General features: G+C 37.8%; 1 protein-coding gene across 3 annotated transcripts in view; it reads right to left on the reverse strand.

The window, feature by feature from the left end:
• Positions 1-661: 661 nt before the first annotated feature.
• The window catches only part of TIPARP (TCDD inducible poly(ADP-ribose) polymerase), a 29,067-nt gene continuing 12,208 nt past the window's right edge, over positions 662-17,520 (reverse strand). For all 3 annotated transcript variants that reach the window (XM_033132191.1, XM_033132200.1, XM_033132210.1), the window contains exons 3-6: positions 10,604-10,772; positions 9,106-9,266; positions 3,440-3,718; positions 662-2,750 (exon numbers count right to left, since the gene is read on the reverse strand). In XM_033132191.1, coding sequence (XP_032988082.1) covers positions 2,303-2,750; positions 3,440-3,718; positions 9,106-9,266; positions 10,604-10,772 — 1,057 coding nt within the window. In that variant the 3' untranslated portion in view covers positions 662-2,302. The remainder of the gene's footprint in view (positions 2,751-3,439; positions 3,719-9,105; positions 9,267-10,603; positions 10,773-17,520) is intronic.

A 17,520-nucleotide genomic window follows, 5' to 3' on the forward strand; every position in this document is an offset into this window, starting at 1 on the left:
TTTTGGGGAGTTTGCTGACTCTCCCTAGAATCTTAACCATAGTTAAATCATGAGTAAGTTCCAACTTTCTGAGGTATAAATTATAGCTGTGCCAATAGGGAGAAAGATTTACTTAAATGTCTTTCAGTATGTTTTAAATCCATGGAACCATCACAAAATTTAGACTAAATCCATAGTTCTCGCTGAGTTAAAACAACATACAATACTCCATAGGAATTTCAAAATTATTACACTGGGGGGGCAAGTACTGTCAGAGATGCTCACATGTACTAGTCAGAGGAAAGCTGGCTGAGAGCTGAGGTGCTTGAGAACTGACAGGATTTCTCTAATTCCTTTGTATTTTTTTCAGCACCTATGTAAGGGGATAAAAGGCTTATATTTTTCACTACAGTTGTATGCTGATATAAAACTTGTCCCTTTATATGAAATATTAACCTGCAAAATAAAGTATTCACTCTTCTCTGCTGACTTGACAGTCGACTGCTAGATAAGGTACTTTCTGCTGATTCTCAGAACATAAAAGTTTAAGCAGCAGGTTCTGGTTAGGTCTGTTCATTCAGTCATTCAATCACTCATTCATTCAACCAACTGGTATTTATAGATCATCCACTATGTGTTAAATACAGTTATCTTAAATGGAACCAAAACAACAACAAAAAAGTTTTAAAGAATTCCCAGAACTTTTATTTTTGCTTAGTTTTATTAAAAAAATAAATAGGTCATAAAGCTTTTTTTTTTTTTCTTTAGGGAGAAAAAAGGAACAAGTTTCATAAAATCAGATAAGCAACGGTAAGATGTCTTAACTTGAAAAAGATTGGGAATCACTGGTTTACAGGTTATAACTGAATGAAACAACAACTGTAACAGCCACAGTTGGCCGTTTCATGCCAATGGCAGCAAACAACAAGATCAACTAGGGCAAAATAAATAACTGTGGAAGCCCTGAAAAGTGTTTAAACAGACTGATTCACTGAGACACCAGCATAGATGTATCTTGCTTTAAACAACACAGAAGTTCCTGAAAAGTTTTGTGTAAATGAAATAACCACAAACATACTAGAAGAGCTTGGCATTTGAAGAAATTCTGTGGTGAATTCTTTTGTGAACAGCCACTTCCACTTTTGTAAATCCAAATGTTTGCTTTGCTTAAGGCGAAGTCTGTCTAGCTGCTAGTACCTCTCTGAACTGAGGCATCAGAATATTCACCGAACACTGCTCCAGCTGGGCCAGTGGCACAGTTTCCAAGTTTGTGTTTCTATTAAGTAGTGTAAAATACAGAGGCAGCCAGGGAACCCAGCTGCATCTGGCAAAGCAGGCATAGGGGTGGGATGACCACCTTAAACGACATTTCCAAGTCAACAAATACTTCTGACAGTCTACTTTGTGCAAAGCAGTAATAAACCTTATCAATTTGGTTATAGCTATACTTCCTTTCTCTAAAACCTGTCAGGGCCTAGGTCTGGAACCCTGAAATAAAGTAATACTTCTAATCCTCCAGACTGGCTTTAAGCAAGTTAGCCCAACTTGTTCAAACTGACTGGATGATAATGGGAGACACTGAGTTTTCCAAGGCTGACGTTTAACATGAGAATCGCATATAACTAGTTAGTGAAAAATTTTGCTGATGACAAAAATTGTTTAAATTGTTCCTTTTTTTTTTTTTTTCCCCCCCAAATTTCCTCTAAACAGAACTCTGAATTCTCAGGCAAACTGCAGGATGGTTAGTCACTGACACTCTCTGCTTGGGTGATACATTTCAGTCCTGCTGATAGAAATAAAAATTTCTTTCCACCCACTAGAATTTCACGAACTGATATACACCATAGCAGTGATATTTTGGACAGGAATAAATATGACAGTACTAGTTCCAGTCAGTTTTTTATCATTGTAAATATACAGAATCCTCATTTTGTTCACAGCTTCCATTTCATTTGGCCAAACTTCTACCAGGCTTAAGTCACATTTAATTAGTTAGGCTGTTCTTTTTCTGTTTTTTTTTTTTTAAAAAAGCTTCTAATAACATTGCTGCCTATATGTACAAGTGTGAATGAAGAGTATGTAATCTGTAGTCTTTCCCACACTGAGTACACTAACAACAATTAGTAAATAATTAAAGAATAAGTGGTCATTTTAAAACTTGTTTTCCTTTTAAAAAATGTCACTTTCTAGCACTTAAAAAAATGGGTCTTAAAAGTGCCCTATTAACCTCCAATGCTGTTCCCCACTCTGTCCCACCCATCCAAAACCTGCTACAAATGCTGGATTGAGTTCATATCAAATAATTTAGCAGTACCAAGATTTTTCAAATGGAAACAGTGTTACTGACTTCTTCATATTGAATAACAAAATAAGGGTAACTCTGGTCATCATTAAAAATGACAAAAATCTGAGGCTCAAAGAAATTATCCACACAAGAGTCATAAAGGTCACTGGTGACACTGCCAGGATTGACAGGAGGAGGCCTTCTCATGCCATGACTGCCCATGGTGTATCTGCCAGTGAGCACTTTGGCCAGAAACATGAAATGGACTCCTTTGGAGGACTTCTTAGAAAAGTTATGAGAGTAGCTTGCCTTCTTTGCAAAATAACTGCCTTGTCCAAACATTGTGGCATGCTTTCCACAGACTCGGGGGTCAAAGTTGTGCTTGCAGATTCCATCTACCACATCCTGGGATGTTCCATGAAATAAATGCCTCTCATTGATTATCCTGTCACGGCCACACATTTTCCTGTTCATATATTCCTTTTTCCTAATGCAAAGAGCGGATAGGGAATTCAGAAGAAAGAAGGTATAGATCAATTTACTGGGCATGATGTAGACATAAACTTTTCTTTATGGCTTCAATGGGGAGGAAACGTTAAAATAGCTATCGAGCAAAATGCCAAGAAAGAGCATGTTAGAAGTTTAAACTTATCTTTTCCACTGAAGATAAAAAAAGCCCTTTCCTTTTTATTATCCACCAATCAGTCACATGCTTTCTCTTACACTTCAAAACTAGTTTTCACATCTTACCTTCTCCTTTACCTCCCTTGTCTAATTCCACACACCTGAATTCTCTTAATGCTGGGATTCTTCAAACCTACACATATTCCTTTTGTAATACATCCGCTTGTTTGTTGACTGGAGAGGCAGCCTAGTAAAGTGATGAGGAGCAAGGTGTCCAGTGCTAGACTGCCTGGGTTCAAATTCCAGCACCATATCTTATTAGCTGTTATGCCCTGTGGCAAATTACCTAACTTTTTTGTGACTCAGTTTCCTCTCTGTAAAATGTGGATTGCAATAATCCTACTTATAATCCTGTTATGAGGATTATGTGAGTTAATGTATGAAAAAATACAAATATATTAAGTTCTATGCAAGTCTTCACTATTAGAGTCTGCACTTGTCACTAGCTACATTAAGAAAAGTGCTCTTGAACTTTTCGTACTCTTGACTTACCTTTTATATTTCTCCCAAAGAAACTGATTTTGGACTCTCAATATTTGCAAAATTCTGTATTTAAACTCAGGCACAGTCTTATGAAAAAGATTATAAATGATTCGATAACTTTTGTCCTCTGCAGAAACAGGCACTTGGATGAAGTCCTGAGATGGATGCATATAAACCCAAGTTTCAGGGTAAAAGTTTGCTGAGGTGACCCCATCTGGGCAGATGATTTGTGATGATGAAGTTGCTTCGAGAGGTGAAGGAGCCTGTGTGGGAACACCACCAAGTGTCCTAGAAGGGAGTGGAAGGAAAGTCAATGTGAAACATTCAAAAATAAGCACACCTCACATTATAGTACTCTATAGCAATATGTAATATTATAATTTGTATACCTTAAATGTTTGTTTAGAAAATAATATAGAAAGTGTTATCTATTAAAGAAAAAAATCTTAAGAGCAAATACTGCCTGTACACAGATATTATTAGCTTCCTCCAGGCCTTCTCCTTGTGGAGAAAATTATAGAATATCCTGCTGCAAGGCAAGCAAACAAGCAAGAGCAAATTTACAAATATGTTTACTTTTTGAGTCCTGGATTCCTCTTTTGCCTTTATAGCTAAAGAAACTTTGTTTCAAGGGAGCAATGATAATTTACATGCGTTCTTCAAACTTTGCTGTTTTAAGTAGAAAACATATCACTGAAGTCTATGTTGGGTAGGCGAGCACAGTAAGGGGAAGACTAAGGCAGGTGGGAATGAGAGGGCTTACCGGAAGAAAACACAAAATACTAAAAATAAAAAAAGCTTCAACTTTAATTTTTTATAAAAACAAAAATCATGGTGTAGGCATTGATAGTTGACATTTGGTATTTGCTTCATTTTTCAGTATCACATACAACAACAAAACCATCAATACTATTCAAATTTTATAGCTTTAGGTGTGACGGAGCTAATTACTTTGAGCTCTAGACACTAGAAAGCACATCCTTGAACCTTTAAATTCAGGTCTGCTACTTTGAAGGATGATCTCAGACTGCTGCTGGATTAAATGCTTAAATTGAAATCACATTTCTTGGCCATGATTAACACAGAGCAAAAGGGAAGAAGCAGAGAGAAAGGAAATCCTGACCCTGAGACACAGATTTAGGTCCAGGGTCCTGCAACACTCATCAGCATGTAGTGGTCACAAGGAAGCAATGAGTCTGCCATGTGGATTAGGAAACTGAAATTTTCAAAACAGCTTTGTGACACAGAGGTTACAACTGTGTGTGAATATGCATCTTACCTCCAAGAGCCTATGTTACCATCACCCTCCTCATTATAGTCACCTTATGACCAGGCATTTTACACACAGTATCACTAACTGGAATAACCACCCTGCAAGACGGCTTGGTTATCCCTTCTATTCAAATAAAACAACTGCTAGCATAGCTAGCCAGGACCAGAGCCAGGATTTGAATCCACGCCTATCTAGATAGTTTCTAAGTGCATACTCTTTCCATTTCCGTGGATTTCACAATTCATACATATATTTAACAAGGCTTGAAAAGTGATGGATCCCAAGTGATGCAACTCAGGTTTGCCCGATGCCCACTAATACCACCACCACCTCACATAGTCTTATGACTTTTAAGACATGGCTTGAGAAGAAGCTAAAAATTGTAGAGGTACAAATGCCGTCCTTAATGTCCCCCCGCGTCCCCTTCAAGTAGCTGTGCCTAAGATTTATCTTGCCTCAAAGTCCCTATGTGAGACAGACATGAAGTCCTGGGTGGAGCCAGGGCTTCCAGGAAACCCCAGGCACTGATTTAAAGGGGTGCTGGTTTCTCTCACCCTCATGACCGAAGGTTCCATAGTTGTCGTCCTCTGGAGCATTTTCACAGCCCTGACAGATTCCTCCAGAGTCTTCATTCACTGGTACCTTTTTCTGAAGAGGCGCTCCACTGTCTTAATCAGACTCTGAAAAGTGTCTAACTCCTTAAAAGCCACCTCTATTCTGGAGGACGGCAGGAAACACAGAAGATAAGCTCCTTATTTTTAGCTGTCCCCTCTATTCCTGCTCTGCAAAAAGGGTAAATCACAGCCCATCAGGTTTTCCCATATTATCAGTGGTCAAAGGTACCGACAGAGATTTCTGGGTTGAGGGAGGAAGGTAAGAGTCTCCCAAATACTCTGCCCAAAACAGGTTTTAGGCTGTTGTCACCGTACTGAAAACCTGGCACTAACAATAGAAGACTGCGCTACTTTCTGACATGAGTCCTGCCTAAAAACCAGTTTAATAAAATGAAAGCTTCATATTTATTCTTTACTTTTCCAGGGGAACTGGGTCTATTATTTACTCACACATTCTTGAAGATGAGCCTGTATAAATAAATCCTACCCATCCTAAGATATTAAATTGGATTTCATACATAAGGTTAACATCCATTCCTACCCACAGATGCTTGCTTTTAACAAGACAACATCCTGAGGCTAAAACATAAAAATGCATATAGATGTGGCTGACGGACTTGTACACTCTAGTTGCCATGGGTTAAAAGTATATGCCCCAAACACAGTTACAAATGTGGCTTTATTTTCTGAGAATCCTAAGTTTTTATTCAGCTCATGGGTATTCCAACAACATACTGTGCTTCCTAGTGCTGTACCAGCCTTCTTTAGGGAGGCAAAGTCGAAGTCTAAGGAGCTTGTACAAGGACCTCTGAAGAATACATTTTCAGAATCCAAGGTCACCTTTTACCACTCACTTTCCCTACTCCCTTGTCATTTGGAAAGACTTTTTCTAACCCAACTTCAGTAATGAAGTAAAAACGAATTCATTTTATCCTTTCGGGGAAGAGTCAAAGAAATTGTATCCTGCCTTCTCATGACCATGAGGTGATTGCATGGGATAGATGTCCTCTCAGGCGAAATGAACTCCTACAGCTCTAAATCTGTGACTTCTTAGCTTTGATAAAACCTCAGCTCAGCTCAAGTATTCTAAGAATATTAAACAATAAGCTCCTGTTATCAGCCCTATTAAAGAGCAGCAAGCACAGAGAAATTGTTTTCTGTACACATAACTATGAGGTGATAGATGTTAACTAAACTTACACATTTCACAACATATGTAAGTCAAATCATTATGCTGTACACCTTAAACTTAGTGTTTATGTCAATTACATCTCAATAAAACTGAAAGGAAAAAAGCAGCAGGGAAACCCTCCTTTATAAAGAGCTGAATTTGCAGGAAATTGACGAATTAAGTCAGCCTCCCTACCCCACCATCTCACCACCTCCCTACTCCGGCATTCCCAATTCTTAGGCATCTCTGATTCCCTGATCACTTTGGCTTTTTTGACACCTATGTTTTTCTTTGACCTTTTGTATTTACTAACACTTAAAAACAAAACTTTCTTTCTGGCTAAGATCATGGTCTCTCTGAAATCTATTTCTCAAACCTGCTTTGTAGAACTAATCTCACTCCTCTTTCTCCCTCTAGGCAGGTCCACGTGACCTTCAGCCCCAGACTCTAGGGCAGACAGGAACTGAAGCTTTGCATTTACCCATCCCACCCCAGTGAACCTGCTGCTTCTCTGTTCTTTTTTCACTGAAGTGTCTGCATGATCTCTTTGATTTGCTAAGCTCTTACTTTATATACCTCGTTATCACTTTTCCAAACAAGACAAAATAGGACATTTTAAAAAGAAAAAGGAAGAGAGAATAGTGACTTTTTTTGTTCTCTTGTAAGCCTAAGTTATAAATAGTAAGACCATGTTTGTGGCATTAATTCTATTACAGCTAATATTATTATTATTATTTTTTAAGATTTTATTGGGGAAGAGGAACAGGACTTTATTGGGGAACAGTGTATATTTCCAGGACTTTTTATTGGGGAAACAGTAGTGTGTTTTTACCAGGACTTATAAGTTCCATCCAAGTCAAGTTGTTGTCTTTTCAATCTTAGTTGTGGAGGGCGCAGCTCAGCTCCAGGTCCGTTGCTAGTTGCAGGGGGCGCAGCCCACCATCCCTTGCGGGAGTTGAACTGGCAACCTAGTGGTTTAGAGCACGCGCTCCAACCAACTGAGCCATCTGGCCTCCCTGGAGCTCAGCAGCAGCTCACTGACTTCATTCTAGTTGCGGGGGGAGGGGGAGCGGGGGGGGGGGGCGGGCACAGCTCGCTGGCTCATGTGGGAATCGAACCGGCAGCCCCGTTGCCCAGAGCTCACAGCTCTAACTAACTGGGCCACCTGTCCGCCCCTGATAGTTTTATAGTTCACACCTTTACAAAACAAGAGGAAGTTTAAAAAGAAAGGAGGAGAAGGGGGCATTCTACTATAATTACTTGGCTTAGGATGGAAACAAACCAATTTTCACAATTCTGTCCAACACTGTCCACAGTGCAGCACGAGAATGAGCCTTCTTACGCTCACACAGCGGCCACCTCTCACCTGACTGGCCCAGCACGCCAAGCTGCAGTCTCACTAACGAGTCCCACTAGGAGGGACAGTATGTTCCTAACTACTGGATGCTGACACTATCTCCAGCTGTGCTAATGAAATCACATAAATGGCATTGTTATTAGTCCCCACCCCCCAAAAAAACCCCTACAAGGTAAAAATTTTCACACTTGGACTAGGAAAAAAAGCACACATTTACTCCAAGCCAATACACATTTCTAATACTGGCCTTATTACACAGTGCTTTTAGATACTGAGAATTTGTTTGTTTGTATTTTGTTTTTAATGTTCCCTTTGCAATCTCAGAATTAGAATCATTAAGACTGTGTTATAATGATCTGGAAAATCACAGTTTTGGCTTGAAATTAGAAAAAAGAACAGCTAGTAAAAATTTGAAAAGATTATCTTCACCTCAAACATCAGCAGAAGAAACCAACCAATATTACTCTAGTCCTCCCAAGTTCATAAAACCAAGTAAACTAGTATCATTTAAAAATATCAGGCTCTAAATATAGTATGTCTGACTAGAGTATATAATGATTTCCCTAGAGATACTGACTTTCAAAAATGGCCGTGCCGATGGCCAGGTGCCCACCTTTTGGCAACTATGAAGATGTGCCAGTGGGCTATCTAGAGAGGAAAAGAAGAAAACTGGGAAAATGGAAAAAGAGCTCACCTACAATTCAGAAGGATGAGTTGAGTCTCAACCTAAAAGTACGACAGGTGATTCAGTGAGTATTACAGGAAGATGGGCCACACTTAGCAAATGAGAATGAAAATTATTTGAGAAGATGAATTCTTCCCATGCACTCAAGGAAGAAGAATGGAGAATACCTCCTTGAAGGACTCTCCCTACTTGACCTGGCAGTTTTACCTGGGTTGGAAAATAGTCCATAACGAAAGGGTATCATCAGAAAACTCAATCTTCCATGAAGGACGCAAATACAAACTTTGCCTCATTCCAGATATAATTACTTTTAGTTGTATAAAAATGTTAATTCTTTTGTGCTTTTCAGTTCAAAAAAATCTAATAGGATACTCACACTTTGGTGTGGGGTTAATTGGACCTTATCTAAATTCTACTTTTTGAAGAATTAAACCCAAAAAATAACTTAGAATTTCACATTGTAGAGGCAATAACAAAGTTAGTCTCTTAATTTAAAATCTTTTTTTTCTCTTTGGCATTCAGTTGTACATGTATGTAAAATGAGAGTAAAATGAGACTTTTCACTGGACACTTACTGTAAATATGGAAGCAGTATAAAACATGAGCGAAAGAGTGGTCTCCTTTTTATTTCTCTTCTGAAGAATGAATTGTGGAGGATGTAGTGGTTGTTCCACATCATAAATCGGACCTCTTTCAGACCCCGAGAGTTGGCTTCTTCAATCAATCGAATAACAGACTATGGAGTAGTAAACAAGGTAAAGGGTAAAATGCAAGTTAATAAACAATTGCAATGAAATATGAAAAATGTTACTGTAACCAAAGCCACAAATAGTTAAACTTGCTATTAACATCAGAAGAGTTTCAATAAAGTCCAGTGAGTCAAATTAATTCATTTTATTCATAGGAATTTTTTTCTTTTTTCTTTTTTGGCAAAGATGCAGAGTAGAAAGATGCTCCCTGTTTAGAAGAGCATGGATTTCCACCTGAAGAAACACGTTCAGCCCAGAAAAGTACTCTATTCTATTTTGAGGCCCTACCAATGTCCTAGAGATTTTTTATATTTCTTAAGGTAATTTTCAGAAGAGGATTTAAGATCGTAGTATTTACACAGTTCAAATAAATCAATTAAGTTCCAAACCTAAGAAACCTCTCAGAGGAAAAACACGGGGACAGCCCAAGTATTCTAAAAACATATTTTAAATAGCTTCTTATTCTCTTTGGAAGGTATCAGACGCTGGTGATTACTTAAAAACAGTCAAAAATTTTAATTCAAATATTGTGTTTTATAGCAATTAATATACTAGGTCATTTTGTTGGTGCCTTAAAAGAAAACCTAAGGCAGATAGGTTAATTCCCCTTTTGTAATGCTGGAAATTAACCTGATCAAATTGAAGAAGTCAAATGTTTGGAATGTGAAATTAACCTCTAAAGTCCATTTCAGGATGTTTAAACTTGACTCAGAATTCTCATTTAGAGGCAAAACAAACCATCATCATTTTAAAACCTTGCTTTGTGATTGATGAGCTATTCTTACCATCTTAGACTAAGGGATGCATGTGTACATTTGATAGAATTTTAAATGATTAATTTGTCTAACCACGGCTCAATAAACATTTTCAAGTACTTCTTCCAGGGGCCTAAGAGTGATTGTTTCCCACTAGACTTCTGAAATGCTAAAGTGCAACACATGACCTAATCACCTGAGCGCAGGAGGCAGATATACTTGTAGTCAAAAGTTACACGAATGGCTCATCTCATTAAAATTATCCCAAAGCTGGCACTGAGTCCGAGTCCTTACCACTGTAAATACTCTCCACAGTGTAAGATGCTGGGGAAAGCATCTTCTCTCTCTGATAATAGTGGTATTCTCCTCACGGATTCCAGGAGATTAGTGGGAAGAAGTACATTTTCAGAAAAACCAAGAGAGAAAAGTGCTATTTAGATCAACAAGAGTCAATTTTATATCCATTAGTTCTTTGATTTGTTCTGATCATTGTTGGAAAGGAAGAATGAAAGATCAGTCAATGAGAAAAAAATTTAAATGCTCTTTTGGGAAAAAGAACTTGTAAATACCTCAGGATATTCTCTCCATCCAAAGTGGTCCCTACAGAAGAATTTCCAAACTGTGTGGTAAACAGAGTTGACATTGCTAGAGGGTGGTGTGGACAGTCTTCGTAGTTGGTCAAATTCAGTTGTTTCATACACATTCATGGCGTTCAAATCTGCCCAAAATTCTTGTCCTCTAAAAAGACCCAAGAAAAAATGATTTGTTGATATTATATTTGCAAAATAGAAGCATCTGAACTTCTCATTGGACATTAAAAATATCCAGTATAGCATTTGTGGAATTTTCAAAACTGGTCTTATTTTATTTTGGAGTAAAAGGACATTACTGATTGTTTCCCCATTTCCGACATGCTTTTCTTAATAAGACCAAAATTTCCAGGCGGTGGAGTCATGGTAAGATTGATTCTATCCTACAGCATCACTGGCCTAAATCAGTCAACATAATCCCATCTTCTCCATCAAAGCAGGATGCCAAACCCTAGTCTCAGCCAATCAGGGAGTCAGATTTAGGATAACACTAACAGAGAAACAGAAGAAACTTCTCTTGAAGCTTGTCCTTTTTTTCAGAGGCATCAGTTTACCTAAGTGAATACAGAAATATACAATCCTGCCTGATGAAAGACAGGCAAAAGAAGGGAAAAATTAAATGACACTAGATGAGGTCGGTACTGCTAATCTACCCAACATCAAATACTATCTTTTATCCTGTAGGTGAAAAAAGGAGTTGGCAAAACATGGAGAAAAATAGTTTGGCTTATTATGCGATTTAGCTATGAGAATATTTTCGTCATTTTTGTTATCCGGCTTGTTGCTGTTGAATCAGCACTTTACAAAACATCTCAATATTTCTGGGTGAAAAATCCCACTATATGAATCATAATCATTCAAGCAATTAATTTATAAAGGGAGGTCCAATTAAAACATTTGTGTTTCTTTTTTAATGGAACTTCATCTAGTGTCTGAAACATCTGAACCATTATTTTAAGTCACTGGCAAAATGTTCATTGCTCTTCTTTTCATTTTTGTTTTAAAGTTTGCTAAGAAAACAAAAAAATAAATCATAAAATAACATCATAGATATACTTCCACCACAGATTTCTAAATGGATGTCTGTAACACATGGGACACTCCAGATCCAGTGGCACTCAGGATGACTGGTTCATGTGAAATCCAGATGTTTGGAAAGATATTCCCAATAATTATTTCCCTGTTGTAAATTAGGATTTTGAAAAGGGTATTAATTTTGACCTATTAGTTAGTCCAACACTTTCCAAACTCTGCTCTTAGAAAGTTTGTTTGAAGGACTGTTAATAGCAATGCTGTGCAAAAAGCATTCTGTGGTCAAATGTTTAAGAAAACTTGGTTACACAAAGTTAAACAATTTACTTACTGCAGCCACTCCTCAGCCCCTTTAATGTGCTAAGAAGTGCCATGAGAAGGACTATTAAGTATCCTTCCAAACCTATAACAATGTTCTCCCTTTTCCCCATGAATTCCTATTTACATCTCTCAACAAACACCAGGGAAAGCAGTGTTTTCTACCACCATCCCAATATTCATATTTGTGAGTCAGCTTCTATTTGGAAAAAACTCAAGTCATGAACCCAGTTGATGCCACGAAGCACATAACTTGTAAAAAGCAATATGGTCCTTTAAAAATTCCTAAAGAGCTTCCCAAACCCCTAATTTCTTGCACAGAAAGAGTACTGACTAGTAGGATGTGGTCTTAAAAGGAATATAATTTTAATTGTAAAATGGGAATAAGACAATAAAATGTAGTTTAAAGTCACATTTGGACACTGTTTAAAATGATCTTTGGGAAATAGGAATATTCAATCAAAAAGGAAAAAATATTTTTAGGAAATCCTTAAAAACAAACAAAAAAAAAACCACTGAAATTTGAAACTCCTGTACCTAAACTAAACTTCACATCAACTTGCTTTAAACAATGTTCACTTAACTTTAGGAGAATTTGATGTTATCACTGAGCCAAGAGATAACTAACTTCTTTCTCCCTCTTAAGATCATTTCCAGTTTCTAAGCAGATTTTCCTGCTTTAAGTTTATTTCCCAGTAACTGTTCCCAATTATGAGTTAACAAATCCTCAGTATTTTCTTTAAGGAGTTCTTAGAACAGCAGTCATTCTGTCAAAACGCACTATAATACACACAGCCAATGCTTTTGCTATTAAAGTACCAGATTTTATTCTGGACACCGCTCTAGCAATTTTTGTTTAAGTCTGTATTATTAAGACTTTAGAGATAATAATTTGCATGAGAAAGACAGCTAAAACTGCAGCTTTTGTTACATCACTCCTTTGGGTATTATGAAATTTCTATGACAAATCCTAATTTACTACAATCAAATGTTCTTTGGATTGATGTATCAAAATACTGTTTTAGCTCTACTGGATTTTCAATATGCTTTTCTAGATTTGACAGAGACAAAACAACAAATTTGAAAAACATTAAATTATCTTTTTATAAGATTAATTTTACCACCTGCTCTCCCTTAAACGGGGAATGCTTAAAAAATTCAAAGCCAAGAGTTTTTCCCCTCCTCGGTCTACATCAATATAAATGCATGAAATACAGACGCCAAATGTTCAAACACCCGCCACCCTTCTTTAGCAGACCATTGTTTTCTATTATCAGAAAGCAGTTATGAGTCATGTATGTGTGGTAACGGTGATGGTGGGCTGTATTAGGCAATACACAAAGAATTAAACAGATGCAGTTCCTGGCTTCCAGGGGCTTCAAGAGAGAAATGAAAAACCAAACGTAAAACCAAAGAAACAGTACATCTGCCTATCTAAACTTATCAGCTGCAAATACACTCCCGGAATGAGAGGGCAAAGAATAGGTATGCAGCATTACGGGAGAGGAGGTGGTTACTACCGAATAGGAATGGATAAAGGTCAGGAAAAGTAAGAGGCTTTACTGTGTCAATCCAAGATAACTTTCTGTAAGAGAAAAAATGCTAGGAGCAGTTTAAATAATAGGAAATAATACCAGTAAGTAAAGGGTTATGTGGAAGAATAGGAAAAAAGACTTCTTTAAGAACTGTGCTTCTTGGAAGAAGAGTGGGCACAGGAAGGGACAGAAGCAGTGCAGAGAGTTTGAAAAGGAAACCTAAACGGGTACACAAGAGGCAATGTGAGAGACGTCAGACCAGGAGCTGAGGAGGTAGGTCCCGGTCCCAGACAGAGCCTTAAATAAGGGTAGGAATTTAGAGTATTGAGCAGATGGTGATAAAGGGTCGAAGAAGTAAACAAATATATGTGTGAAAATTCAGCAACAGACAGTGCTAGAGATTGGGAGGGGAGCTTTGGAAAAGCAGGGTGCAATAATCCTGGTGGAAGAGACCCCTATGTGGCCTAAGGGCATTCCTAATGAGGGATGGCCAGAAAAGAGCCAAGTATGGGAGATAGCCACTGTTCTGTAAGATTTAGATATTGCTAAATATATCACATGGCTAAATTAATCAGTATTGATTTACCCAAGATATAATCCTATCATGATGAATCAGAAAAAAAAGTCTTGTGAACAGATTGCTAATTTTTGCTATAAAGGGGAAGAATGAACTTGCAGTGATAAAATATTAACAATTCTGTTTCCATATACTTTGCCAACAAACACACCACCACCACACATACCAATATAAGAATCCAGATACAAAACTAATTTAAAATTCTCAAAAGGACACCCATTCTCATAATTTAGATGCTTTGTAACAATGGTTCTCCTCCTACTCAACAAATATCTTGACATACCAATTAAATCAACATTTTCCAACATACATTGGCAATACCAACACCTACACTAAGACAGAAAGTATGCCCCCCCACACTATCTTCTGTGGATATTTCAGAGAGTAAAAAGAAAGTAAAAAGGGCCTACAATGTAAATGATAAACAGAGCTGTAATGGAAACCAAAACTACTAAAGAAACAGTTGCTGAATGAAATACAAATTAGTAAGAACATGATCTCTGTCAGATAACTACTACTTGGGATTATGCATTTGGGAACTCAGTAAAGAGTGTAACCATTTGGGGTAACTTCTCTATTTATAAATTGTTTGAAACCAAGAAAGAAATGTGGCAATTAAAAAAAAAACAAAGTAAGCTGACGTAGACACCCTGATTAGGCGCTGGGCTAGGCATGAAGATAAGATGAAAAGGGCAAAATGCCAAGGAGTCCGTGGGGAGAGAGACAGATATGACAAACAAACCTTGTGGCTTAGTGTAAAATGTGACACAAAGGTGGTCTGGGGAAAGTGAATTTCAGAGAGGGCCTACCTCTGCTGAAAAAGGGGTCAGGAATTATGGTCAAGGGAGGTGTCCCACAGTGGATGAAACGAGAGCCAAGTCTGACCAGTCAGCAGGCAGACAATGGGAGGCAGGACACCACGTGCAGCGTGACTGACACAGAAGCTAACCAAGCAAGGCACGGAAGAACCGAGAGCGTGCAGCACGGGCAGTTCATGTGGGAGGTCAGGGTGCATGTGTGTGAGAGGGATGGTAAGAGATAAGACTGAACTGGAGAGGTTGGCTGGGGCCAGATAATGAAGAGCTTTGTATGCTGGGTGAAGAGGTTAGGACTTGATTCTGTGGGCAGTAGGAATCACTGGTGGATTTTCAATAAGGTTCAGACTTGCCTTTTATAAAGGTCACTCCAATAGTAGTGGGATGGAGGACTGATTTGTTTATTGTTGGTAGGGGAGGGTGGGCAAAGGGTGGAGACAGGCACTTATTTGCTAACTACCAGCATGTTTATTATTAATATTTACATGAGACACGTGATCACAGAATTGAGGAGGCAAGGGATGTTTTAAGAGGAATTTAAGAGTTAGAACCTAATTGCATGGAGTATGATTACATGTGGAGCTGAAGGGAGTAGAAAGAGTCCAGCATGTGTCCCATGTTTCTGGTCTGGGTAATTGGATAATGGTGCCATTAAGTGGGACAGGAATTGCAGGAGGTGGACCACATTTAAGTGGGAAGATGACGCAGATAAAATATAGAATTCCAACTTCAGCAAATGTCAATTAAGTATAAAGTTTTTCTGGACATACTCCGTACAGTTTTAACCAGATGGGTTAGACTCTGGAACTTTGGCTTCCTGCCTGTAACTGGTTTCTACAAGGACAAATCTGTCACTTCAAACAAATTAACACCTGCCCTAATCAGCCGGACTAACTAGACACAATTAATAGGTCCTCTTATTTTATTACTGTGGTAAAAAGTGAAAAATGTCTCTTAAAACTGAAGGTCATCACGATAGAAAGATAAAGATCAAATGCAGTATGAAGAGTGTGAAGGCTCTTCTACTACAGACTTAAGACAGGCATGACAGATGGGCTATGTTTGCTGCTGCTAAAGAAATTTTACAGGCGCACAAAATATAGCTGGCTTTTGATACCTGGCTTTGATGTTTCCAGGAACTCATTTAGCAATGCTGGAATATCTGGCAGCTTACATATCCCTTCAAATATGTTACAAGGTGATGGGAATCAAAGCCATGGCATATACAATACCAACATGTTTTGTAAAAGCAGTGTAATTATTCAACTTCAGAGGACTATGTACTCTTAACTTTCTGCTTTAGAAGCATAGTAACTGTCATTTATTCTGTTACAAATTAAGATTTTTGGGTAACAACTGGGTCTTTCTCTCTGTATCCAGAAACAGCTAGAGACACAGAGACATACCTTCATCAAAACTGGGAGTTTACACTATTATACACATGGCCCTTAGTAGTTATGGGTAGCTAAGAATCAAATGTTGACTCTCAATTAAATCTGCTCACATCTAAGGAGACCCTGACCTAATCCAGACAAGTTTGCTGAGGCTTACATCACTTTGTAAAACAATTAACATTAATTTTGGATCATGGATTTATCTTATGGTTCTCAATACCTCAAAAGATGTTGGGGTAGGTAAAAATATCCCCCACTTTAAAATATAGTTCTTTAAAAAGGGATCATTAAAAGGCAAAACTGTGACTGCGTGTGCTGTTACTTTGATTCCTCTTGGGACATCTTGGAAACAGGTGAAAAAGAAGGCAGCAAGTTAGTGAGTAGAATGCTGTCTAGAATCACATTTATCTGTGTGCTAAATCACATTTACAAATTGTCACACATCTAATCAGTGGTCTTAAAGTCATTCTAGAAGTGAACAGTGAAATAAAAATGAGAGTATAAGAGATAGGAGGAAAATGGAAGGCAGGAAGATTTCCTAAACGAAAAGATACCCTGCTTTTAAGCTTCTGTAATTCTACTGCCTCCAAAAGAATGTGGGCCACTAAACAAACACATAACACAGTTTATTCTCAAGAAGCTATACTAAGACACAGCCATTTGAGTACATCTAAATGTTTCCTAAACCCCTAAGAAATAATATCACACGTTGAAGTCCCCTCCACCCTATGCAACCACTAAAACAAATGACTATATCCACTTGGGGAAAAGAACCTATTAAAACACTGTTGTGCTGGGCTTTTTTTGTTTTATTACAAAACTACCAGCTCAATGCAAAGAATACGGAAGAACTTTACAATAAGATGTGGATAAGCCTAAAACCTTTTGTAAATAAAAATTATGAGATCATTAAGATGGCACTGCTATCTATTTATGGAGGCATGCGATTAAATTTTGCATCCTGAAGACATCAGAAATGTCATACAGCCTTAACTTTTATCCAAGTTCAGTCAGATGTCCTGAGACTCCTAGAAGGTAACTTAAGGGAGACATACTTCTCAATCATGGCCTGAAGAGGAAGTGAAACTTAATTTCTACAAGAACAGCTGAGATAGAAAGCACATAATAGATTTAAAAAATGTGGATCGTGCTTTACACAATCCTTAAATTTTGCAGTTATTGCTTTTAATGACGATGCATAAATATCCCCTTTGTTAAGTGAAAT

This window comes from Rhinolophus ferrumequinum, chromosome 2 (genome assembly GCF_004115265.2).
Source record: "Rhinolophus ferrumequinum isolate MPI-CBG mRhiFer1 chromosome 2, mRhiFer1_v1.p, whole genome shotgun sequence".
In the NCBI taxonomy this organism is placed as follows: domain Eukaryota; kingdom Metazoa; phylum Chordata; class Mammalia; order Chiroptera; family Rhinolophidae; genus Rhinolophus; species Rhinolophus ferrumequinum.